The sequence below is a fragment of the Ambystoma mexicanum genome, chromosome 5q (assembly GCF_040938575.1).
Source record: "Ambystoma mexicanum isolate Mex_15411 chromosome 5q, UKY_AmexF1_1, whole genome shotgun sequence".
Classification (NCBI taxonomy): Eukaryota; Metazoa; Chordata; class Amphibia; order Caudata; family Ambystomatidae; genus Ambystoma; species Ambystoma mexicanum.
Window position 1 is genome coordinate 88,413,065 of NC_090933.1, and position 27,787 is coordinate 88,440,851.

General features: G+C 44.8%; 1 protein-coding gene across 2 annotated transcripts in view; it reads left to right on the forward strand.

The window, feature by feature from the left end:
- SCGN (secretagogin, EF-hand calcium binding protein) overlaps window positions 1–27,787 on the forward strand; it is a 447,132-nt gene that overhangs the window by 405,909 nt on the left and 13,436 nt on the right. For both annotated transcript variants that reach the window (XM_069620566.1, XM_069620565.1), the window contains one exon: window positions 18,147–18,215. In XM_069620566.1, coding sequence (XP_069476667.1) covers window positions 18,147–18,215 — 69 coding nt within the window. The remainder of the gene's footprint in view (window positions 1–18,146; window positions 18,216–27,787) is intronic.

Below are 27,787 nucleotides of genomic sequence, written 5' to 3' on the forward strand. Positions count from 1 at the left end.
GGCATCTCTGATGGCTAATAACTCACGTTCTGTGATAGGATAATTGCGTTCATAAGGGGTCAATTTTCTGGAAAAATATGCCACTGGATGGATTTCTCCTGAATCGGGACATTCTTGTGACAACACTGCCCCAACAGCTGAACCGGAGGCGTCTGCCTCCACCAGGAAGGGAAGGAGAGGGTCCGGGTGTTGCAAGACCGGTGCTGTCGAAAAGGTGGTCTTCAGGATTTCAAAGGCCCGCTGTGCCTCCGGATTCCATGCATATGGTTTCTTGGAGCTGGTCAGTGCTGTTAAAGGAGAGGAGATCGATGAGAATGAATGGATGAAACATCGATAAAAATTGGAGAACCCCAAGAAGGACTGCAGTGCTTTAACTGAAGCAGGAACGGGCTATTCCAGAATCGCTCTAACCTTAGAGTGACTCATACGAATGCCACGACTGGTCAAGTCATAACCAAGAAATTCCACCTCGGCGGAATTAAATACACACTTCTCTGCCTTGACGTACAGGTGGTTCTCCCTCAACCTCTGTAACGCAAGACGCACATGTACGCAGTGATCTTTCATAGAGGATGAGTAGATAAGGATATCATCTAGATAAATTACGACAAATTGATCCAGATAGTCATGGAAGATGTCATTCATGAAGGCCTGGAAGGTGGCCGGGGCATTACAAAGTCCAAACGGCATCACTAAGTATTCGAACAAGCCATAACGTGTCTTAAAGGCAGTCTTCCACTCGTCCCCTGCTCTAATCCGAACGAGATTATAGGCCCCCCTGAGGTCAAGTTTAGTGAACATCACTGACGAACCAAGTTGATCTAGAAGCACTGATATCAACGGAGGAGGGTACTGATTTTTTACCGTAACATTATTCAATGCCCTGTAATCAATACAAGGGCGCAGGTCCCCCTCCTTCTTAGGGACACAGAATAATGGAGATGCCGCTTGGGACTTGGAAGGCCTTATAAAGCCCGTGGCCAAGGCTTTATCTAGGTATTCTTTCAGAACCTTGTCTTCTGGTAAGGTAAGGGAATAGACTCTTCCGGCTGGTATCTTGGCCCCAGGTAACAGGTCTATTGGACAATCATAGGGCCTATGAGGCGGCAATCGATCTGCCCTGCCCTTATCGAACACATCCCGAAAGGATTCGTATTCAGGAGGGATGTCTTTACTAGTGTCACGAACGATGGCACCTATGACAGACAAGGAAGCCACCAGGGCTTGACAGGAAGACTCCGGGCATACATACGTATCCTGAAAACAGTTTTCATTACACTCCAAAGAAGGGAATCAAACACTTTTCTTTACCCAATCAATAGCAGGGTTGTGGTGTTGCAACCATGGAATACCCAATATGACCTGATATTGAGGAGCTTTGATTAGATCGAATGAAATCGATTCAACATGTCCGTCTTCGGTCTTCATGCTGACAAGGGAAGTATTCTGTGTAACCAAACCGGATACCAAAGTTGTACCGTCCACAGTATGGACCCTCTCGGGTTGAGCCTTTGGTAGAATGGACACTTTGTTTTTTGCAGCGTAGTCAAAGTCCATATAGTTCCCCGTAGCTCCGGAATCTATGATAGCCAAGGAGGGGAACGTAGCGTCTTCGGCCGTGGTAAATAACACAGGAAGACTGACAGGAGCAGACAAAAAACCCTGTGAGTCCAAAGAAGACACTCCCAGCGTAGGGACTCTATCTATCGCCGGGATTTGGCGTTTCCCGCCTTTTTGACCTGTCTTTTGGGACAGTCTTTCAATTGGTGTTCTGAAGAACCACAATACATGCACAAATTATGTGAACGTCGATATTCACGTTGGGCCTGAGTCAAAGGACCCCTCACTGCCCCTATCTGCATGGGTTCTGGAGTCGGAGCAGGAGGAGTAACTACATCTGCTGGAATGGGGGTAAGGATTGATGTTTTACGTTCTCCTCTTCTTTCAGACCTTCGGGCATCTATTTGTAACACCAAGTCTAATAATTCACCGAAGGAGGTCGGAACGACCGGTACTGTGGCTAGGATGTCTTTTAATTCTTCGGACAACCCCTGGTAGAATACGGCTGATTTCTTCTCTTCAGGCCAGTCTGTCTCAGCAGCTAGCTGATTGAATCTGGTGAGATAAGAAAAAAGAGAAGAAGAGCCTTGTCGTAGACTCAACAACTCCAGGTCCGATGCTTGAGATTTGTAACGGTTATCAAAAACCTTATTCATGGCCAATATGAGTTTGTCACAGTCATAGAGGACGTAGCTGTTGGACTCAAGTAAAGGGTTGGCCCACGCAGCCGCTGTACCCCCGAGATGGGAAAGAATAAAGGCTGCCTTGGTGGTGGAGTTTGGAAAGGCGGTGGGTCGACACAAAAAATGCAATTTGCATTGATTCATGAAGGTCCGATATTGCTTTGGATCTCCCGCAAAGCGTTCCGGAGGGGCCAACGGGAATTGAGTGGCCATCAAAACCGGGGTCGCAGAAAACCCAGAGGCAGAAGCTGAAGGTAGACCAGAACCTGAAGCGGCCGCACCCGCCATGTCTACCCCGAGTGTCGGGGGGTTTTGAATACTCTGTAAGCTGTCGATCCTTTGATGCATGGCGTCATGAGCTAATGTCATGTCAGATCGTAACTCAGACACCAAACGAAACAAAGCAGCCAAAGGATCAGCTTCATCCATGGCTTCTGTTTTTGTTACTCACCGGTGAGATGAGTGCGTGGAACCGGGGAGTATCCAAGACCCAGGAAGTTCCTTGAAGAGCTTTGGGTAGGGCCTCTACCCAAGCCTCCTCTCTGTGAGGGAATAAGACCTTCAAAATGATAGGACCACTTGCTGTATTTAACCAGACAAGGGGACTGATTACCCAGAAGGGCGTGGAGAAAGCGCACCGCCACGAACCAGGCTGTAAAGGAAGAACAACAAGTGAGTAATACGAAGGTAACAGTTGTCCCCTGTAAGCCTTACTAACTGATGGAATACCTGGGCTTTTTCCCCCCCGTAGGATAGAAGAACAGCAACCCGGGAATCACCTAGGAATATAACAAGACTTAGTATCTAACTGGCTTAAACTATGACACAATTCAAGAGGTGGACAGGATCTTACCAGTGGAGAATAATTTGGAGGATTTGAGTAGTTTAGAACACAACGACAGGGATAAAATAAGAAAAAGGAAATGTTAGTAGTAGGATGCTAATACCCGGGCGGCACGAGAGTCGCACTGGATTCGGGATGGTGCACAGCTGCAGAGCGTCCTTGAGTGCACGGATTAAACAGGTGCATTCCAAATGTTCCGTTTGTGAAGCAAAAGGTCTTACCACTGATGAACGAAGAATGATGATAACAACCAGTCGGAATGGTAGTTCCAGGGAAGGTAAGTGGAAGGCAGGTAAGGTCTGGCGCGATGCAGAACAACCAGTCGGGATGGCTATTCCTGAGAGGTAAGTCGAAGGCAGGCAAGGTCTGGTACACTAGCGGACAGGGACTATGGCAAAAGCGCGTAGAAAAGAAGTCCAGCAGAAAATCGGTTTTCGGTACACAGGCAGGCAATAACAAAGACAAACTTTTTCCAGCGGGGTCCGTGAAGCAAAAACAGGTTCGGTACACGGGAAGGCAGTACAATAAGGGTATTCCAAAAATAGAGGGTCCATTAAACAGTCCGAGTCGAATCCGTGAGAACAAGGAGGTTTAGCAATTGAAGATGGAACTTCTAAATGCCGGGAGTAGCTGTAAACAGAAGCGGCGCCCTGGCTGCCTCCATGGACTACATCAGTGAGAGAGGCGGGGCAAGCCAATGCGAGGCTCTACCGGCAGACTACCATACGGAGCCAGGTTTTCTGGGGAATGTAGTTTCCGATTTGCTAACTTCCACGGCAGCTGCCATCGTGCATGAAATGGGGCAGCATAATGCCGAATTCTTTTGGGGAGCGCTACAAATCTCCCCTTCATTCTTGTAGTTGCACTAGGAAGTCGAAGTGCTAGAGGTGCAGGCGGCTGGGTTTTGCACACAGAGGGGGGTGAACGACGACCCATAACACACACATTGTTTTGCCTTACATTTTGGTCATTCAAATAAAAACTACTGGATGGATTACACCAAAATTACCAAAAGCACGCTTTCGGGACCAAGCTGCCGCTCCTGCTGCAAATTTGGTGAAAATCTGCCCAGAGGTTTGGACTGTAGGCATGACAGAAATATTTTCCCATTATGTCTATGGGAGAAAAATAAATTTTGGGACCCCCTATAACTTTGGCCCCCCTTGACCAAACCTCACCAAACTTTGCTCAGACTGGGCCATATACTTATTATGCACAGTTTGGTGAGGATTCGTCCAGGGGGAGCAAAGTTGTAAGCCACCCAAAAAGTATTGTTCCTATGGGTTTAGCAACTTAACCATAGCTGCATGGCCGTTACCGCAGGCCATGTAATATATATATATATATATATATTTCTGAGGCTTGTGGAATATGCTTAGATCACATGATGTGCATAGGCCAACATCTAGTGGAAGCTGCAGAGTATTACAGTTTGTTTTTTGAAACTCGAAAAGGGGCGTCGAACTAGGGCGTTCCAGTTATACTATCCCTAGTGTGACGTCCACTGTACCCATGATCCCTCACGCGTGTAGGACCCTCAGATTGTTTTTTTCCACCATACTTGTCGGAAGCATATCGCAGAGATCCCTTGGCTTTTGCCATTTATCTTTATAATTACAAAATGTCCCTGTTCTCCAGCCCTACGTCGTAGATCGCTGAAGATCAACGTCGGTGACTCGAGACCGAAGGAGAACAGCTGTCGAGACTACACGACAGACTTTGGGCCGCGGAAGGCCTCTGGCCTCGGCCCGGGCCTCAGAAGGCCTCTGGTCTCGGCCCTGTGCAAGTAGGGAGACTGGGGGGTGGTCACACACGCACACTCGTTTCCTACATATACCCGCCCACTGCCAATTAGTGACATATGGAGAGTACTTCTGCCCGAAGTGTAACTGTAAATTTCCCTGGGTATACAAACACAATACGTGTAACTTTTGTCTCCCACCAGACGATCCCGAGGATAATTCAAGGCCAAGACAATCAAGGACCGCTCGACGAAGCGGTGGGCCCACTATGCCAGGCAGGTAGAGGCCATGGGCGCAGTGGGTTCCTTCAGCGATGGCAGCGAAGCTGCCTTATCGGATGGCGAGGGCACAGGGGTGTCGTCAGGCACCCACGCGCAAGCCCCTGACCTCGGATGACTAACCGGCGGTTCAGCTATTGGGACAACACCCGGCGGCAAGAGCGCAACACACACCTCTTCCACCGAGCACACTAACCCCAGCCGAGATTCGACACGTATGTCGAGGGATCGGCAAAAGAAGGCATCAAGAGAATGGTCCGCCAAATCAGTGTCCTTTGGCTGTTCCAGGTCACGGTCGCCTCACGACACACAGCAACCATCCACGGTTGCTAAGGGTGCCACATTACCAAAGGTCATTGAGGCCCGGTCGTCAGAAGATGAGTCCCACCTCTTCCCCCAAGTAGCACGCTCAACGTCTACTTCTGTAGCACGTTCGACGTCTGCTTCCGAGATTCAACGCCCCTCTTCCAAGACTCCGAATCTCTTGACACCATCTCCGAATCTCGAGCCCAAGCGTCAAAACATTCAGAGAACCCTAAAGGTTCAGGTAAACATTCCTCCATTCATGGCAAAGGGGAAAAACAACATAAGAAAGCCTCAGAACATCAGGTTCAGAAGGAAAAACACAAAGGAAAGTCCAAGGTCCCTGACCCTGTCACCAAGGTAAAGACTGTTCCTCTCACTCCTCAGAATATAGACATGGATGAGGAACCACAACAGGAGAGGGCTATCCCCAGTTCCAAGCAATGGAACTCAGAGTACATTTATAGAGTAATGAGGAGGATGTCCTTTTTTGTAGATTTCTATGAAAAAGACCCAAATTACTTTCATAGCTATCATAGTACACCAGCTACCTCTTCCCCTTCGGGATCCAAACACCCTCAACCTCCTACTAAGAGGCTCCGTTCTGAGACTCCAGTTCAGGGTTTGATTTCAGACCCTTCTATAATTGAGCATTACCAGCCATATGGTGAGAAGTCAGAAGTACAAATGCTGGAAGACCAGGCAGGGGTCGATTACTATTGAGACGATGAGGACCAGGAAGAGGAAGAGGAAGACAAGGCGGAGGCCTATAGCCTTGACTCCCCTATTCCCAAAGATCCCCCGGTGAATGACTCACTGGTTGATTATCAACCTTTACTTAATGAGGTATTAGCTAAAGCTGCAGCCCATTTTCAAATTGACACACAGGGTGTCCAGGAAGAGAGAGATTTTGCAGAAGAAATTCTAGGGGTCAAGAAATCCATTGCCCAAACTATCCCCATTTTAAAATCAATCCAGCGCAGAATCGATCCTTCTCTGGTGACCCCTAATCTTACTCGGGCGGTTAATCCCCGAGTAGAAAAATTATTTAGGGCTGCTCCCTCCGATCCATTATACATAAGGGGTCAGTTAAAACCCGACTCATTGGTGGTTACAACCACCAGAAAGAGGGCGGGACCACCACTAGCTTCTTCTGAAGCACACCCGGACAAAGAGAGCAAAAGAATATATGCTCTGGGGAGGAAGGTGGCATCCACGTCAGCATACCAAGCACAAATTGCCAACACCAACACTCTGTTAGCAAGCTACAACTGCCACCAATGGGAACAGGTAGCTGCCCTCATTGCCTCTGCACCCGAACCTCTAAAGAGCCAGTTGGCCCAGATTACATCAGACGGAAGATCAGTGTCTGGATGCATTCTTAAGGTAAACTTCGATGCAGCAGATAATGCAGGGAGACTAATAGCAGAAGGCACCGTTATTAAACGCCATGCTTGGCTAAAACAATCAGGGTTAAAGCCCGAGACCCAAGCCACCATCATAGACATGCCAGTAGAACCAAACGTCCTATTTGGGAAAGCAGTGGAGGAAGCACTGAAGACGGCTAAGGACGAATACGAAACCTTAAAGTCCCTCGGCCAACTGACAAATAAGCCCTCATGTCAAAGGGGAAATAACAATAATTTTCGTTGCTTTCGCGGCCAAAACTCCCAAAGAGGGTCCAATTACTATTAGAGTCAAGGAACCTCATGGGGCAGCAATCAACAGGCTACCCAAGGTTTCACTAGAGGTAAAAAAAGGGGCCACGGTAGGGGGAGAGGCAGCCCAGCTAGAGGTGCAACGCCACCCAATAAACAGCAGTCACGTTCCACTCCGGGTCCCTTCCCTTGCATCCCCAGTAGGGGGGCGCATTTCCATCTTCACCCACGCATGGGAAGGGATCACTTTGGACAGATGGGTGCTGTCCACAGTGTCCGCAGGATACTGTATAGAGCTAGTAGAACGCCCCCGCAACCATCCTCCAAGACAGAAGATACACTCCTTGGAGCACCAAACAATCCTCCTCGAGGAGATCATCGTTCTTCTTGCAAAGGGCGCAATAGAACTCGTCCCGGGTAACCAGGTAAACAAGGGTATTTATTCAACCTACTTTCTTGTGCCAAAAGAAGATCTAATGATGCGCCCAGTGTTAGACTTGTGCCCTGCAAACAAGTATGTCAAGCCACAAAAATCCTGCATGACTACACTCCAGGAGGTAATCCCCCTACTAAAAAGAGGGGATTACATGGCAACATTGGATATGAATGATGCCTATTTTCATATTTCCATGTTCCCAGCGCACAGAAGCTTCTCGCGCTTCAAGGTGGACAGCCAGCATTACCAGTTCAAGGTGCTGCCCTTCAGAATAGCCTTGGTCCCAAGGGTATTCACCAAGGTACTGGCGGTGGTGGCGGTGCACCTATGCAGGGAGGCAATCCTGGTGTAGCCTTACCTGGACGACCGGCTCATTACAGGGGAAACCCCTGTAATTTGCAGATCCAACATTCAAAGAACAATCATCCTCCTCTTCCAATTGGGCTTCTTAGTCAACAAGAAAAAATCAAGCCTGGTGCCAAGCACCTCAAAACAGTTCCTAGGAGCTGTCCTAGACACACAAGAGGGGTTGGCCTTTCGATCAGAGGAAAGAATTCGAAATCTGTTGCTGCAAATTCCTCAATATCAGTATGGTCGCCAGATAAGGGTTTGCAAAAACAAAGTGATGTGTTTGCTAGTCATGATGGCATCTTGCTTTTACCTGGTTCCACATGCGCGCCTGCGTAAGCGACCCATGCAGGAATGGTTGGCGAATCAATGGTCTCAGGCAAGTGGTCATTGAGACGATCTAGTGGTCGTTTCACCAACACTAGGACAAAGCCTTCGCTGGTGGGCAAGAGAGAATCTGACAAAGGGGAAACCCTTTTCTGATCCAGAAATACAAGCTGTCATCACAACAGACGCATCTCTGGCAGGGTGAGGAGCTCACCACCTTCACCACACAGCTCAGGGTCTCTGGTCTCACACAGTGGCTCAGAATCACATCAATGTGCAAGAACTTCTGGCAGTCTTCAGAGCGCTTTGGGCATTCAAACCCCTCCTATCCAACCTGTGAGTGCAGATCCTAACAGACAGCACTACAGCGATGTTTTACTTAAACAAACAAGGGGGCCCTCGTTCACCAAATCTGTCCAAGCTTGCCCAGAAAATTTGGAAATGGGCACTCAGACGGAACATTTACCTGTCATCCCAACATGTTCCAGGGGATCTCAATTCACTAGCGGACGCTCTGAGCATAGATCCCCTCCCAGAGGAACACAAATGGCGACTACACAAAGAAGTTGTAGAAGATTTCTTCTCTCAGTGGGGTTTCCCCACTATAGACCTATTCGCCACAGGCAAAAACAGACAGTGCCCAGACTTCGCATCCAGGTTCCCCCAGCCAGGCTCGAAAGGGAACGCTCTATGGATGAATTGGTCAGGGATGTTTGCCTACGCTTTTCCACCAACACCTCTAATGAGGAAGGTGGTCAACAAGATACACAGGGAATCGATGACGCTCATCCTAGTTGAGCCTTATGGGCGAGACAACCATGGTTTCCACACCAACGCAAACTGGCAGTGTACGACCCCATCAAGCTCCCGTGCTGGTACAATCTACTCTCAGAGCACGAAGGACAAACAGTGCATCCTCAACCCAACTCGATGAACTTGCCAGCATGGCTTCTGAAGTCATAGAGTTCGGCCATCTGAATTTACCCCAGAGATGCATGGACATCTTAAAATAGTCTAGAAAACCTAACACAAGGCACTGTTACTTTGATAAGTGGAAAAGATTTGTTATTTGGTGCCAGAATAAACAAATCAACCCAATTGATTGTACTCCTTCCAATATTGTCACCTATATGCTCCACCTACTGGATGCAGGGTTAGATTTAATGCACTCCAGGTACACCTGTGGCGCTGTCAGCCCACACCACCTCCAATAACAGGGTGTCATGGTGGAAAGTACCAGTGGTCAAAGCCTTTATGGAAGGGGTAAAGAGACTCCACCCTCCAATTTCTAACCCACCACCAGGTTGGGACCTTAATGTGGTGCTTGTTAAACTCATGGGACCTCCCTTCGGACCCATGCATAAAGCTAGTCTCTAACACCTGACTCATAAAACAGCCTTCTTAGTAGCCATTACATCCATAAGAATGGTCAGTGAAATTCAGGCTCTGTCAGTGCAGGATCCTTTCTTTACTGTTCATAAGGATAAACTGCTTTTAAGCACTCACCCTAGGTTTTCACCTAAGTTCATTTCAAAATTCCATGTTAACCAGTCCATTGAGCTACCGGCCTTCTTCCAAGAACCCAAGAGTTCTGCTGGGGTGAATCTCCACACACTAGATGTGAGGAGAGCAGTCCTCTACTACGCGGACAAGACCAGACCGCTAAGAAAGACAGATCAACTGTTTGTCTCCGTAGCTCTAGGCAGAGAAGGAGTTTGTGCCTCGAAAGGTGCCATCTCTAAATGGATAGTCAGATGTATCCAACTGTGCTACTCCCTTTCAGATAAAACACTGCCTTTTACATCAATGGCCCACTTTACAAGAGGTACTGGGGCCCCTCTGGCTTTCATTGCAAATGTACCCCTTGACAACATTTGCAAAGCAGCTACATGGAGCTCCATTCACACCTTTACTCAGCACTAATGCATTGACACTCATTCCAAGACAGATACTCAAGTGGGACAAGCGGTTCTAAGACATTTGTTCGCTCATGACCGTTCTCACATCCCACCTCCTTCTTCTAACACTGCCCGCTAATCTATGCACAGCATGTGATCTAAGCAGATTCCACAAGCGTCAGAAGGAATACATTACTCACCATAATCATATTTCTGATGCTTGTATCTGCTTAGATTCACATGTGCCCGCCCTTCCTCCCCTCTGAGAGAAGGTGCATGGATGCTTGTAGTCTTATCTATCTTATCTGCTTGGAGCCTCTGCACTCGCGCTACTCCTCATGCCAGAAAAAATACAATCTGAGGGTCCTACACGCGTGAGGGATCATGGGTACAGTGGACGTCACACTAGGGATAGTATTACTGGTACGCCCTAGTTCGATGCCCCTTTTTGAGTTTCGAAAAACAAACTGTAATACTCTGCAGCTTCCACTAGGTGTCGGCCTATGCACAGCATGTGAATCTAAGCAGATACAAGCATCAGAAATACGATTACGGTGAGTAATGTATCCCATATGTTCCATCAATACACTCCTCTTCTATACCTCCAATGGAGAAAATGCAGAAATCTTTGAAATGTTGTCTCTCCTTGAGCTAGGGCAGCTATTTGTTTCATGGAATGCCTCTGATGCCCTGATTTAGAAATGGGTGCAGCTTCTACAAGTGGCGCTGAATCTGGCGCTCCTCTCCACACCTTACTTTGAACTGAACCCTGAATGGCCCTCCCTTCACCAGAGCTCCAGTCATGAAATGGAAAGTGATGCTAGCTTTCTCCCTAACAACCATGCTATGGTTCAAGATCAAGGGGCACTTGAGAAACCCTCAAAAGGCTAGTCTGTGTTGCATATCTATTGGAGAAACTAACATATAAATGTGCTTCCCCACAGGTAGTTCACTGGCGATTTAGGGTCTTTTTATTTATCCTTGCGGACGGGTGGGGTATTTCAAAATTGTGACATACCTAGGAATGGAGCAGCCAGCATAGCTATGGCCCTGTCAAGTGGGGCTGAGGACCCTTTTCACCCCATGGTATGCGTCCTACCAGGGAAACACCGGAGCCAAACCTGTACTAGAGGTGATGTAGGGAAGTTGAGGGAGACCCCTGTCACCTCTTCCCTGGTATGCATGGAGTCATGCATGTGCATTGGTACCTCTTTCTTTGACCCGATGCCATGAGCCTGTGCCCTGGTCATGGCTCTCTCTCATTTTCTTGTGGATTCCCAGGAGACAGCAGTGTCTATTGAAGAACTGGGACTGAAAGTACCACAATGCCCCTGGCCCAAAGGACAAGTCCCAGCCTGGAACAGGAGCAACTGACTGGTTTACCAATGAGCATGGCATAGGCTTTCCATCCAGGTGCCGAATGAGAGAGCAAACACCCACTATAGGCTACTCAGATATGGTACAGGGGAGCTAGGATGTTGCATCAGTGAAGCTGGAAATGGCAGGGTGACAGAGAACTCGAGTGTACCAGGGAACACTCCCTAAAACTTCAATGCACAATAATTTTCTTAATCTAGGTGGGGAACAGAGAACAAATGATGCAGTGAACGCATGGCAAGGTTGAAGGAAATGGAGACTGAAAGGGGCAGGGCTAAGGGCCTTTATGAAGACTTACTGAAGAAAGTCCTGCACACAAGGGGAAGAGATGGGAGGAGTTGGGGGTAACTTAGCCAGAGATTGGCTGAGGGAAGCAGCTGATTCAGGAAGCCAATGACAGCAGAGAGATGCTCCCATACAGAACGAGGAGGGCTATAAATAGCCAGCACAGACAGTCTGCAATGAAAGGTGTTTGGGTGAAGTTGGAGGAAGACCAAGAGAAAAAGAGAGGTGTGTGCAGCAGGCGGAGAAGGACTTGGGGAAGACATTTGGCATGCTTAGCGAGTGTGAAGCTAAGGGGTTGGGACTGAGAGGGAGGTACCAATTTGGCAGTTTGTGTGTCAATAAGAAAGTGATTGAAAGTATTTTTTGAGGGAGAGCAGTCAGGTGTTTCAGAGTAGGGGCGAGAGAAAGTGAGAGAGAGAGGGTAGTGAGAGGCAGGAGAGTGGAGGAGAGTATAGGCAGGGGTAGTGCAGGGATGAGAGAGATCAAGGGGGAGCTGGAGAGAAGAGTCCAACGTTGGGAGGGATAGAGATAAGACCAGGAGACAGAGTATAGAGAGGGGAGGGATCAGAAGAGGGAAGCCCTGGAGACGTTGTGTGGACAACAAGGAAGGAGGCATGTGAGAGTGAAGAAAAGGTTGACAGACAGTCATCCAGAGGAAGGGTGCCAGGCCAATCAGACTACCCGACTAGGTCCCTTCGAAAATCCCTGAGGGAGTTCGATAGATACGGCTACAGCCTTTAGGCCATGCTACAGTAGAGCAAGCGAAGACAATAGGCGTCACTTGGCTATAGGTAATATGGATAGCAAAAAGACCTTTGGGACTAGGCAGGTGGGAGCCTCTCCTCCCTCAAGGATTAGGGAAAGGATGCAGTGACCACTGCTAGACATGGACTCTTAATTGGATATTTTTGTACATATTTGTGTAATAAAAGTGGGCAAATCTATTTCTTTCGTCATGTCACTTATTGAGAATCGTGTCTCATTTATTCCCCCCATCCTGAGTGCTGTGATCAGCTAGTTCTGGCTTCAAGCATGCCAGATGACGAACAGGTTGCACCAAACAGAATGGGGTTGCCCGACAAATGAGTTTGTGGGAGAGCAAACCAGCAGCATTGCTAAGAACAAAAGACTCCCTGACGAGGAGGTTTGTGCTCCTGGACTATGCCCCTCCCCGCTCCGCTTCGGCTGCTAATGACCCTTGTCAATTACCGAAAGTCATTAATCATTGCTTGCACTGGCCCAGGTGTGCCTTTCCACCTCAACTCATGGTTAGGCGCGGTGGGAGGCTACACATAGTGTCGCAATTGGATAACCTGCATGTGTGCACACAGCACCCCACCGTGCCAAACTCTGAATCAGGGCGTAACTTGGCTTTTAGAAAATGGCAATTTGAGTAATCAATTCGAGCAGTGCTCTAACCCTAATATTTGTCATATTTTCTCAAGTTATTGAGAACCAGCTCTAGGATCATCCATTCACACGTGTATTTGCCCAGTGACCTGCTAGCTGAAGAATTGTTCCTGAAAGGAGTTCAGTATTTCTCTGCTTCAACCTATTTTTGCCATTTTGATGCTTCATTCGACATCGAAAAGATTAATGTCGCCCAAAAAGTACCTTAGGTTGACAATTTATGAAGTATTTCAACGAACTGTTTGTCCAGCAATTACCCGTATACAGTATTTATTTGAATAACACCCAAATACCACGTATCTACCAACAGCAACATGTCAAAGTATCACCTTCAAGCCATAGCTTTTTAGCTGTTGGGACTTGTTGGCTCATACATAAAATGGTAAGAAAACACAGTAGATGTCCCAGCACACAATTTGCTGTTTTGTAGAAATTCCAGCACTGTAAGAAAGTGCCCTCCCGAAATGGGACTATTCAGATGCTATTTTCTTTTTTAAATAACACTTTTTATTGCTTTTAAAAACAGGTTACAAGGTTAGCGCACACATCAGCAGACGTTTAGAGCCAGCAGAAATAACACCTCTGCCAAGCATTAATATGACTTGGTCGACCCAATTCTAAGCATTCAATATACAGTTACTCTATTAACTGGCTTCCTCCAATTGCCGTATTTGGGATTTCAGGGTTTCCCTCACATCTTGGTAATATTGCGTTTCATGAACAGGATTGCAGTGGACAAGAAAATGTTTCGAATTGATTATAAGAGGCATCGCCCCAAACCCCCAACAGCAGCAACTTCGGCTTGTAAGGTATGGTTTTATTTAGCCGCCAGGATGCCATATCTTATCACTGGAATTACTGAGAGTAAATCTGAAGACACATTCACGTCCATGCTTAATTTTGGCGCTGGAGTGGAGCTATAAAGAAACCCAAAAGGAGGCAAGACTAATTGTATAAAGAGATAAATAGGTGTGAAGCCCAACAGACAGGGTACGTACACACTTCTATTTTTAGTAGGCCTCAGCAAATTTGGTAGATTGTCTTTCAATAACCACCAAATAATGCCTGCCATTCACTGGCTGTTATCTCAATTTCCTGTCACATAAAGTACATTTTCATATCTATAGTTGGTAATGCTTCTATGATGCGATACATCTCGTCACAATGAAAGGGTTGACAGTACATTTTGTTTTAAACGACCTTGAAAATGGCCCTGCAGTTTGATGAACAGTTCAACCCTAAACAGATATCATTGATTGAAATTTAAATGCTGTTGAAACCGCTGGATACATTTGTCCCAAAGAATTGAAAGGAAACTTACAGGAGCATACCCCCTCATGCTGTGTCCAGATGTTTGTGATGTAGATGATAGCACATTTTGACATTCACAAAATTACATGGGAAACGCAGGTTTTGAGATGCCACCTGTAACAGTGCACCCCTTGACGGAACATCACAAAACTTTCCAGAACAATTCATCTTTGAAAAGTTGTGCAAATATTTATCACACAACCTCAAAGTTATACGCGTCACAAAACGTATTATTCTTATAGGGAGTGTAACATAACAACTGTTTGCACCATATTCAGCTAATAAAACAACAACAATACAATCCAACTCTGTTGAAATATATTTCAGTTGGAGGGCCCTTCTTCATTGAGTTAGCCATGCTACTATTTTCCAGGCATCTAAGTAAGGTGGCTTGATATTATTTAACAGGCCCCATTGTCAAGTAAACCAATACAGATTATGAATTTCATTTCTCTGTGTGCGTACATTATTCCATACAAAAGTGTTTGAAACAAATACAATCGCCACAAAAATGTACCCATTTACCCAACACCTTTCACTGACGGATTTCACACTTTCTGACGACCACATTTGATTTGTCTGTCAATTAACATAAACATGTCTTCATTTCATTAAACACTGACAGAACATGAATCGTAGAGGGCAATTTAGGTAAGCTAGAAAAATGTATATTTGTCACGTCTCACGACAGCACCAACCATTAACTCTCCTAACAAGACAGGTCAGCTCTTGTAAGGAACTCATGGTGGCAACAGTTAAGACAGATACAAGTCATCACAGTTCAAGGGTGTTTTTTGAATTTTATAATGGGTGAGATAAACGCCTAATCTAAAGCTAAATCTAAGATGGGAGCAAGCTGCAACCGCTAAATAATAATAAGACAGTCCAAGTGGCGTCTTGTCAAATAAAAAGGGCCTATACTAAAAAACCTATTGCCAATCCTATTGCCAATCCTTACTACTAAATTACAAAAAGAGTGTGGCATAATGTTCACCAGAAAAGAAAGAAGTGTTCACAAAAGGATAAGTGTTGTATACTTCTTGTTTCAGGTCACATGCAAATCATATGTTGTAGTTTCTAGTTAGTATGTCTTTTGTGTTCTTACATTATGAGGTAATCAGCCCCGATTGCATCCGCGTGCTTGGAATGTTTGTGGTTGAATGCTGGCGTGGTTCGAGCAGTGGGAGAGCGATTAAAGAATCGGGCGAGAAAGGCTGGATGTTGTATGGCAGCGGATGCAGGCTGGGCGCCGGGTTTATAAAAAATAAACTTACTTGTTCCTCGAACCTAAGAAGTTCTTCTCGTCATTACAATAAGTCAGGATGGTAAAACTAGGTCTCCCTTCTCCACTTTGTAAGCACAGGACAAGGCAGGACTCTAGAGCACAGCACGCTCCTTGGCCTCGTCAGCACGAGGTTCACAGTTCAGTTCAACAATATCAAAAACCTTCAGAGGCCAAGTCTCCTTCTTGCAAAAGTCGCTTGCCTTAGAAGGCCTGTGGTGTTTCACAAAGACAAGCAAACAAATGTTCTCTTAGTGATCTTGCACCTTGTGCGATTGCTCTTCGCCCTCATGATCTCCCTCTGCCGGGTTCAGATTTTTCTCACAGTTTGGGCCTCCCTCTGTTCCCTTCCCCTAGCTTTCCTTCGGCATCCCTCTGTCGAGTTCACACTTGCCTGTATTCAAAAAGATTCCTCTGTTGCATTTGCATGTCGGTGCGATGATGGTTTTTCACCCCTGGATCCCCCTCTTCTGTGCTCAGACCCTTCTCGAATGTTTGCCTCTATCCGTTGGGTACACTACAGCTTTTGTCAACTCAATTTCACTTCTGGCATTAACAAATCCTAATGTCTTTTTAAACAGTTCACTGTGGACATCCCTCTGTCGGGTTCACCTTTGTCAATACACTGTTCATTGGGACATTATGCCTTGCCCCTTTCCATCGGCAACTGGTCAGAGACTTTCGATTGTACAAGGGATATGACGTAAGCCTTGTTGACCAGTCTGGCATCTTACGTCCCCCTTTTCTAGGGCCTTCTAGTTCTTGTAGTTTCAAAAACAGGTCCTTTCGATTGAGCGCCAATGTGGCGCTGGACCCCTCTGCACCTGGACCTCTACTGGGCTTTCTTTGAAGTTCAAACACACACACAGGTTCTTCCTCTTGCAAATTTCTTGCATTCAAAATGTTGCTACTTGCAACCTTGGGCTCCATACAGTTCGGTTTACTATCAGCTTCCTCTGACTCACTGGTTGTGCTGAAACATTGGCTTCTTTGTTCTCTAGAGTCAATGATAGTACCACGGTAGCCAGCTTGCCTCTTTGCCTGCATTATCAATGTGGAAGGCCCCCGTGTAACATTGTCATCTGCTGCTCTGCATGCGAGCTCTAACTCCCAGTGTTATGATTTCCCTTTCCGAGGTTTCACGAACATGAGTTGAAATGGGCAAGGACAATTCCCCCTTTGTTGTCCTTCCAGGACTCACCGTCTTTCGTCTCCGTTTGAACTGCTGGTTTGGTGGAGCTGTCTACTCGTGCTTTCAGCCTTGCTCAAAGTGTGCTTTTCGTGCTCTGCCTTTTATCCCTGTGGGGAAGGTAAAGGGCTGTCAGGTGTGCATGATTATTGTCAGTTGCCTGACTCTGCCTGACCCGTGTGTTGGGATATGTCAGGTTAACAGCTTCGGTGTTAGTCCGTTGTCTGTTACAGTGTAAGAAAGTGTTTGTGGGGGAAGAAAGGGGGAGTGGCAGAGTTTCTAAATATCCTACAGGGTAGGATGGGGAAAAGGTGTTACAGGGAAGGGGATACCGCGTCTCAACCCTCGGTGTCCACTTCCACTCCTTGAAGACCCCTCGCCCAGGTGATGCTCCCCCACTGGTCCACCCACAGAAACTGGATCCAATAGCGATGGCCGTGTCCTGGCCACCTGGATGACAGATCCCCTGGGACTAGTAAGTGAGACACCCTCAGGTTTCTCACACTAGATAAACAAGATGGATTCCAGTAACACAACTGAACCAAACTCTGCATTTTACAATTCTGAAATACATCATAAAAGAGTACATGGCATGGCCTGTTCTGAGTGCGTTCACTGATGCCTGAATGTCATTAGTGCTGGCTGGGTTGGAACATGGCCAAAGCACTGGTGTAGACATATCCATCCAAGAATGCTGTGCTCTAGCTTTTCCTGTGTTAGCATACATTTTTGGCTACACTAGGTGCCACCTATGAGCCAAAACCTAAAAAAGAGTGCTGACCAAGGGATCTAAGAGTCAGCAGCAGCAATGAAATACGAAGGTGGAAACTAATGAACGGCAAGAAACATAATGCGATGAGTAGGACCATGTACCTTGATGAATGTTGGGTTGAGCTAGTGAGCATTGTTGGTGGTTGAAGAGAAAGGTGGTCAAAGGAGGGATAACACAGCAAACCAACAGAAGAGAGGTGAGTTGGGGGGATAGGAGCATGACATTAGTGAACATATGGTACTGGAGACCAAAAGGAGCAAAGTTGCGGAGCGATATCAAGGTCATTTAGCTTAACACTGAAACATTCAATCAGTGCCTGATTTATAATATGAGTTCCTTGACATATGATGCCAATAGCTGGCACCATAGAAATCAATTGATGAATACTGTCTTTTTGGTTGGTTAAAGATTGATTCCACATCATTATTTTGACATTCTTTCAGAGCAAAACTGGTGCCCTCGAAGGGCCTGAAGTGGACGGATTTGTCAAAGATATGATGGAGCTGGTCAAGGTGAGTGCTCGATGACAGGAGGAACTCATGGACGTGTGCATGGTTAGAAAGGTTTGGAGCACATATGTTTTTATCACAAATAGTTACATGAACATTAATATGCATCTCATTTACATGAACTACTCACTGTCTACCGGTCAAATGATACACTAAACATTAATATGAATCTCATTTAAATGAACTGCACACTATCTACCGGTCAAATGACACACTAAACAGTAAAGAGCACCTGTCACCTTTTGTGACTTGTTTAGCTGCTAAAGGTAGGTCTCATATTTGGGAGCTGATGACATCCTTATGCATACACATATTTCTGCACCATATTCAACTCACAGAACACTTGATGGTTAAAAACCATGCCTAAAGTCTGCCCCTGGGAAAGGCTTCTTTTCAACACTTCTTTGATATCAGCAATGATATTGTTCTTTGTGACACATAAAAATACCAGGTTGCATTCAAGACTGACTCAAGTTTGGAGGGTGTGCGGGCAAGGGTGCAAGTATCCCATCAGAAGCTGGGGAATAACAATATAAACTATAACATGAACATTTCCAAAAGGTAAGCTACTGAATATATGGACTGTAGTTACAGGCACAATATTGTTATTATAAATAATTTTTGCCAAGGATTAAAGGTTTTAAGAAAAGTCAACTATGAATAAATGTAATCGAAAAGGGGATTAATTTTATTTTACAATTAGTACATTATTTTAAGACCAATAAGAATTCATGAAGAATGAATTGATGCAGGTTTTTAACCAAGAACATATATTTACAATGCAAGGACAACAACCATGCCATAGATTTACCATAACAAACCTTTCCAAAAAAACATCCATTAATAAACATGACAGATACAACATATTGGACTGGTATAAAGAATTCAGCCAATCCTAATATTAAGCTAACACAATTAATGAAAACATTATAATTAATCTTAGAGAATCAAAAACATATCAATTAATCACAGAAATCTAGACATTTAAGAAAAAGGTTAAAACATCAAAACAATACATTTTACAATTATGGTGTCTTAAAAAGAAAAATGAAAGTGAAATTTGAGTTATATTGATTACTAACTCAATCACAAAATGCACACTAAGCAACAACTATCATTTGAAACCTTCATCTACCTTAACTGTTATGTTTCAGGGGATGGCCAGGTTTGTGGCAATTATCTATGCTCCCACCTCAATGTTGGATGATGAGTCTGTAGCCTTATTAATGGTAACTACAGTGATGCAACACATAACAAATAGCCTTAATAATGGCTGAGCATTCATTTGTGTAAAAGAGATCTATGACACAATTCCAGCATAGCCAAAGGAAGAGTGAGCATGGATAACTTCAGAAATGATATTGTTTGTTGTCCTTTAGATAAACTAAAATGTAAACATGAACATAGCTTGTGCTGGTCAAAGAGGTGTCCAAAACGGAATGGGGACACATGGATAAACATCTGTAAAACAAATTTAGTGTTTTGTTGGGACGATAGGAAAATATTTTGCGACCAAGCATCTTAAAGTGGCGTAATCTTGTATTTGCCCAACTGTGTCTATGATTTAAGACCCGTATGGTGTTAAGTAAAGTCCATAAGATTGAGTACTTTTTACAGTGGGACATTGCGAACCTTGATGTTTGAAAACCGGTTCTCCTGATGATAAACATTACAGTAAACTACATTTGGCCAACATAGCAACAGCCGTTCGTAGGCACTGGGCTGTCTATTTTATGAACACCCTTCTTAAAATAGATCCATTTAACTCTAACTCAACTGTGTCCTTTATTAAAGACTAGACTTGGGTTATCTAAGATCTATACGTTTAATTCTTTTGACACAGTCAAACTGTGCAGAGCTGACTATTGCATAAGCGGCCATTAAGAGAACGATTGTGTCACACGTGCTGAAACCAAATTAAAATGCAATGTATATACATTAATTTTCTTGGTTAAAAATTTATTTTTTAAAACTGCTCACACAAACATAATGGGCTTTAAGACAACTTGCATTGTATGTGTGGATCTGTAAAATTCCTTCACAATCTGCAAATGATTTCACATTTTATGTGAAGGAATATGTATCACAATCATTTGTAAACCCAGTGGCAATCCTAGTATTGAATAATCATGTAAGGGACTTTATATTGTACAAAAGGAACATTCATTATATAATCCAGATATACCATTCGTAATGAACTCCACATCATAACAAAATGATTCCATGTGCAATTCTAAATCATAGAAAAATACCTTAATTTATGTCAGTAAAGTGCAAAAATCAGAAACTTTGATCTCTGCATCATCCATTGAAATGAACAATGCATGGTCAACACACATCCCTGAAACAGCAAAGTATATCACTCAATTTGTTAATTTAAACCCATCCTAAGTGTTTGGAATTTCAATATATTTTTTTTTCTCCAGAATGACTAACTTTGCTCATCATTTACCCTCCTTTTTGTTGATGTAAATCGTCAAGGACTATCCATTGTATAACCTTGTCAGAATAACCATTTTCAACATAATGCATTACTAAGGGCAATAAAAGAGTCTTAGATGTTATCCGTGACCTATGCTCACCCATACAGATATTCACCGGCCTAGATGTCTTACCTGGACATGTTGTTGCATAGACGCAGTCTTTCTTTTGCAGTTAGATTACCATTTCAACCCCATATTGCTACCATTATTGTCAAGCATGGTTTGATGAGAGGTGTATATGCCAGAGGAACAGTTACCACAGGGTGGAAGTCAACCACTCTTGAAAGTCCCCATATGTCAGAGTTACTTGTGGTTCATTAACCTTTCTGTTCATGTGCCCTGGCCCACCTCCTCCCTGGGCCTTTTTCACTGCCCGCAGCATTTCCTGTGCTGTTGCTTATGCAGATGGCACAGGAAATGTGGTTTGAAGACCCCCACCCACATTTTACTTTGATATTTCTTCTTTTCTTATTGGCAAACAATGGAGGGTCTAGATCTCTGTCTCTAAATTTCAACATTTGCAAATTGTCCATAATTCATTCTTTAAAAACTGTGCTCTTTAAGCTTAGATGTTTTGGTCTGGGGTAACTTGTATCTCATGCCCACTTCATAGATAATTTCAAATGTTATTTGGAATAGCCTCTTTCTTGTAATCTGCCACAAAGGTTATTGGCTTCTGAAAACAAATCCCCTTTAGCAGTACTATTACTGATTAACATCAAGAATCTGCCATATGGGGAGTTGTCCCGTGTGTTGAATGGAATATTTGAGAATCATATATTCGTGCCTGTGCCCCTCTTGTACAAAGTAGTTTATACCTTAGTCTCTCAATTAATAATAAGAAGGACCAAGGAGGGTCGACTTGTTTTGCTTTTATGAACAGTAGATTGGAATTTCTGCACAGTGCCACTTCACCTGAATATCATATTGTACCTTTTCCATAGTGACATCTGGGCTAAGAACAGATTTTCCAAATAGATCACATCTCAAAGGCTTTAATGAACATTGTTTCCCAGTTCAGGGTTTTCAAAGTGATAGGTGGCATGCTAAAGTCCACTGCTTTGGATAATGGTCACATCTCATTTCATTGGTTGGGAGTGTTAGTTCAAGCATTACCATCCATCATTTGGCTTTCTTCATCTATAGAAAGCCTTTGGGCAGAGCATTGTCCTTCTGAGACAATTGTGAATAGTGAAGATTACTAAGTGGTTGTAACGCCCATCTGAACCCTCAAAAGCGAAATAATCAAAATTAAAAAAAGGAATTTCAAAACAAAACCAACATCTGCACAAAGCCATAAGGATATGGAACTGACCTGGGCACCAGGAAACGATAATTAATTCCAATCACTGTAGAGAAAGGAACACAAACCTCTCTAGAGATATAAAGACTGTAAATCACCTTCAGGATCAGCACACAGAGGAGCTGATCTAACAACTGGATAAATTGTGGTGACACAGCTGTAGTGTTTTTGATAAACCATTATTCCAGCATTATGATTCAGTAAGACGAGGAGAACTGGGAAACGCATGGAACTGGGATATATGGATGAATAAACAGCTACTGAGAACACAGTGAAACAGATAAACCCAGCTTAGGACAAACCTACCTGGGGGTCTAGATTGTGACGAATCTGAGTATGCTGTCCCTTCTCCCCTAGGGGAATACCTTTCTCATGGGGCGAGGGTGGTGCATCCACAGTTCAATAGTCCCCCTGGGGATGGTGCATCGCAAGAGGATCACATGGGAGAGGCTTCCTAACCCATGGGATTAAGGAGAACCATTCCCACCGCCTTACCAGACCCTCCTTTCTTCACAAAGCAACTTTTCCCTGAAGGGCATAAGGGAGCAAATGCTTGGCAGGAGAGTGAACCAAGCTACTTTCAAAGCACCACACTGCGAGTCTGGGACCTGCACCCATATAGGAATAACAGAGGAAAGCCTGGCAGGAGAGTAAACCAAGCTATTGCAAGAGCACAGTGCGAGTCTGGAACCCACACCCATATTAAAGTCGAAGAATAAGAGGGTCTGGGACCCTGAGAGATGTAAAGAGAATCCACAAGAGCACAGACACTTGGCAGAAGAGAAAACCAAGCTGGACATATACTTGGCAGGAGAGTGAACAAAGCTATTATGTTCAACCTTTGTGAGTCTGGGACTAACACCCATAGAGAGTTTGAGAACAAGAGGATCGAGGACCCTGAAGATAAGAGAGGCTGTTTTGCTGAGAATCTCATGCTTGGTAGGGCAATGCACCAGGTCAGTATTACAAAGAACTGTGGGTCTGGGGCTTGCACCCTTATGAAGATATAAAGTACAGTGACATTTATCTGAGAAGGAACAGGATCTTTAGGACCCAAAGAAAAGGAAAATATAACCAGAAGGAATCCAGGGGGGAAAGAGAAAACTCCTAGAAACCTGGAACTTTGTTTCTGGTAGAACATGTCTTTTGTCTTTTGAACTACTCGGAACATTGGAACATTTTCTGTTGCCAAGAGTTATTATGAACAGTTTACTTTGGAAGAAACCAAGCCTACAGAGTTGATTTAGGTTATTAGTGTTAGGGACAGAGGTAGGGTTTTTGGACACAGCGGTAACATGCATTTTGTTTTGACATCCTGTCGTATTGCTTAGTTTCCTTTCAGGCAGGGAAACCCCTCCTAGTATCCCTCCTAGTATTTAGGGACAGAGAGGCATCTTCCAACCCTTATGTTGGTTAATAAAAGTGTATAGCCAAAAATAGGCCAGTTATGTGCCCAAGCCTTCCTTCTGCACCCTTATAAGATTCACCTCTGCACTGCAGCCTGAAAATGCAAAAGGCACAGAACTGGGGACAACGGGTTATTAACTCATCTATGAAACCTTTAGCAGAACGGTGGACACCTGAAAGTGGCATGTGGGCACATGTTTAAATGTCACAGGCTGAGGGACCAACAGACCACTCGTGAAACAAAGTGCTGATTCAAATTCTCTTTATTTAAAGATCACAATGAAGAAGGACTCCCGGGCGAGTCAAAGAAAACCATCCCTCTCAACCCTTGGTGAAGCTATCTGGCCACACTTTTTCTTTCCTTTTGTGTTTGTGGCTTTGCTTTTATAGCTATGGCCATGATATTGATCTTCCATTGAGGGCACACAGGGTGCCAACCTCTTTGACTACAGAACAGCTGTCCCTGCAGTTTTTGGAGTTCAGAACAGATCTGCCCCTACATCCTTGTGCTTTGGAGAATCTTTATTGCAATGCAGCTATTGTTGAAATCACACAGAAGTAATCCACAATCAGTCCTATACCTGGAATGGCACGTAGACCCGAGTACCTTAAATCAGGTCAAGCTTAAAATTCCTTATGGTGCAGTTTGCCATGTGATTTTCCCATCCTTTTACAATAGACTGCTGGGGGCCTCAACATATTTGGCTTCCTGGATATACCAACATGTGAACCACTTTTAGAAAGCTGAAGTCAATTACATTGTTGAGGCTTTGAGATGTGTTTGTCCTCCGGGATGTAACAACACACCAGGGATGTACTCTCTGGGTGGCTTCCTCTGGTATCCTTTTTCTGCAGGCCTTTTCTATCGCACCCGTTTTGGATTTCTCCTGCGGGCAAGGCCTAGTCTCAACCACCGACAAGACTTTCCCTAAACTCTCCTCTATTCTTGACTGATTTCTCTCTTTTACTGCTTCCTGTCGCCCTCTTACGTATTGCATACCAAGGGCACTCTAGGTTTCTTAATGTTTCTGCTATGCCTATGGACCAACGCTCCTCCAACTTTCTTCCTCCGCTTCTGTTTTTCTTTTGGTCTTTAACCCTCTCTGTTCCCTCTCCTTCTGTTGCTCTGCCCTGGTCCCTCTTTTGGGTTGTCACTGTTACTCTCCCTTCCTCTGGATTCACATCCTGGCTGGCCATCATGCCTTGTTTAGCCTCTAGGAGAAAGGTACTGGGTTGGTCCCAAGATTTTTTGTTTTAGGGGGATTGAGCAGTATAGGAACCACTTATGTGGAGTTTAGAAAAGAGCAAAAACTGCTCAATTACCCCTCTCCTAGTCTAGCCTCTAGCCTTGTCCTACTTACTTTGTGTTACCTGCTTTCATCCCCTTTCCTTTCTTTTCCTAAAAATGTATCCAATTGTCACTCTGCCAGGGAATCTTCTTCTTTTTCTTTTTTCACGTGCTGCTTTTCCTATTAATGGGCCAAGCTCATCCTCCTTGCTCTTTAGGAGGGTGCCACGTCTTCCCTTTTCCTTTGCACATGCTTTTCCTATTTTACCTTCTTTGCCTACTTCACCATCTCCCAGGTATAATTTCCTGATTTCTTTGTTGCCAACCCTTTCTTCTGGTCTCCTTTTCTCTTCTTTCCCTTTGTTGTATTCTCTGTGCTCTTCTCTCGAAAATTAACTTCCTAAGTTTCTTCTTCATTTTCCTTCATGCTGCCATCACCTTCTCCACTTTTTTCTCCCTTCCTTTTATCCACCAACATCTGCTTTTCTCTTCTGCTTGTTTGCGCTTTCTTTTCCACTGCAACTTCTGGCAATCTATCCCTGCTGGTCCCTACTTCAGCCCCTCAGCTTGTCTCTATTTCACTTGAAAATGTACTTTGTTCCCCCACCAACTATCTTTCTCCTCTGCTCAATTTATTCCCTTTTCTGACTTCTATTTTATTTTCTTTCTCTCTCTCTCTCTCTCTTTCTCTTTCCCCCACTCTCTCAGACTCTCTCTCTCTGTTACGCAATTTCTCATCTTCCTCTCTATCTTTCCTTGTCTCTGTCTCCTGCCTTCTGATCTGTTTCTGTTTCTCTGCGGCTTCTTTCCATATTCTTCCGCTCTGTATCATTCTGTTTCCCCTCTTTTTCCACTCCCCGTAGGTTTCTCTGTTCTACTTCTACCTCCATTCAACCCACTTTCTCCTCCCCTTCCCCTGCTGTCCTACTTTTTCCCTCGTCTTTTTAGTCCCCTCTCTGAGTGTTTGTCTGCCTCCTTTCGCCTCATCGGTTTACGCCTCTCCTCTTCTCTGATCTTGTTGTTTCCTACTTCATTCTTCCGGCTTTCACATTCTAACCGGGTATCAGGCGATTCCTCAGGTTTGTAGGTTAGTCTAGTTTGTTTTCCTTTTGATTGGGTGGCTGCAACAAACCCTGATGGAACAAGCTAACCCATGTCTCTCTACTGGTCTCAGAACCCAAATGGTTTCCATGGTAAGAGCTGCCTCCTTCCTTTAGGGAAATACCCAGGGGGGCAGGCTGACTCCAGCATCCTGGCCCAGCATCCCAATCTGGAGCCAAGCCATTTTCAGGCAGTATACATTGAGACGCAAGCTGACCCAAAGACACTGCCCCCCTTACTCATGCTTGAATATCTTCAGACTAGGTCGCTGGACCTTGGTGCATGCCTTTGTAGTTGCTTTCCCCTTTTACACTTGCATAAATGTAGGTTTAAGAAGAGGTTTCTCTTGGTTGGTTGTACCAACTTCTATCCCTACATTCAGCGGGTTAGGAGTAATTCACAGGTCCATTGTAACAGCTTGCGTGCCTGGTTCCCAACAAAATGTATGTGCCAATATTCAGGTTTATCTCATCTTCCCTAGGCACCACTAATACTAGTAGCATATCTGAAAACTGGGGTCCAGACCAGGACCGTGACCAGCAGTTCCCTGGGTTCCTGCTTGTGAACTTGTCACATAACACAGCCCAAATATGAAGTGGGTTACGAAATACTGAACAAGGAATAGTTACTTCATTTTGCTCATGACTAGTCGCCCCCAAACTTTGACAATTCTATTACAGTAGGCTTCTCCAGCTGTAATGACCAAAGCTTCCATGCAAGTGTGAATAGAACTCCTACATGTAATGCTGTGCCAGAAGGAAAGAAGTGCAAGTACAGGGGAGACATCCCGAAATCTCAATATTCCATGGAGTGGGTAGGGCTCCACTGGATAAAAGCTGGGGAGTGGTAATGTTTGAAAGACACCTGTATCAAATAAGAAAAATCTAAGCAGGAAATCCTGATCACAAATTAGGCGTATGTAAAAAGCCTTGTGTTTTTAACACATTCTCAACCAACGCAAGATATTTAGCTGCAGAGTATTATTATAAACCTCAATTTCTTTATGGTCTCTCCCCTTGACATCACCCAAGGTAAACTGCCCCTTATTTTGGGGGGGAGATGGTCTCTTCTTGGGAGAAAACATTGGTGTTGAGCGGGGAAGCAAAAAAATTGTTGGGAGCCAGAAGCGAGGAAAAATTAGTACATCAGCTTTTTTCCTGATAGCGAATCAGCCTAACTTGCGCAGGCTCTTTTTCAAGGAACATTTCTTTTGGGTTCTCACTCAGTCTTGTTCATTGCCTGACCTGTCTTTCATTGGGAGCCTTGCATGGGTATCAAACTGCGTCAATATGCACTTTCTCTCTGAGGGGTGACGGGTCCAGTCAGTGCAGCTGCTGTCCTTGCACCAATGATATATTGAGGGTCCACATTTTTCACAGGAGTTTGAGGTCTTGTTGTTGGGGCACTCTGAAAGATTTTACTAGAAGCATCCCTTCTAGGCAGTAGTTTGTTAGCTCCCCACCGCATCAATAAAGAGAGTGGGGGCACCCATTTCTTTCCAGTGAACATAGCAAGACGGAATAGCCCAGCAACAGCCTGCCTAGAGGATAGATCTTCTCAGGCCGGCCATTGTAGGTGGTTTCATTTCAGATCACTACTCACAACAATGGAGAGCAGACTTCTGTAAGTCACCCAGTGTCTCCATAGGGCCCTATTACTAGATTCTCTGGCAAGCGCGGCTGCCTGAGTGACGGGGTTTCTTCTTTTTTGTAACTCTCTCATCCTAGAGCCTCCAGAATTTCAGCTATACCACCACCCCAATCTCATTGTTTACTTACAGCCTTTTATTCTGGAGTAAACGAATTCTAAAAAGGTGGGTTGATTTGAGTGTTTGTGGTGCAGGATTGTAGACATAACTCTGCCCTTAATGTTTTCTTTCATGGTTGTACTGATATACATGTTGTTGCTACTTGCCAGTCTTACACTGATCTTGCTAGTAATGCAATCACTCACATGAGAAAATGTAGATCATTGTCCTTTATTTATTTAGCCT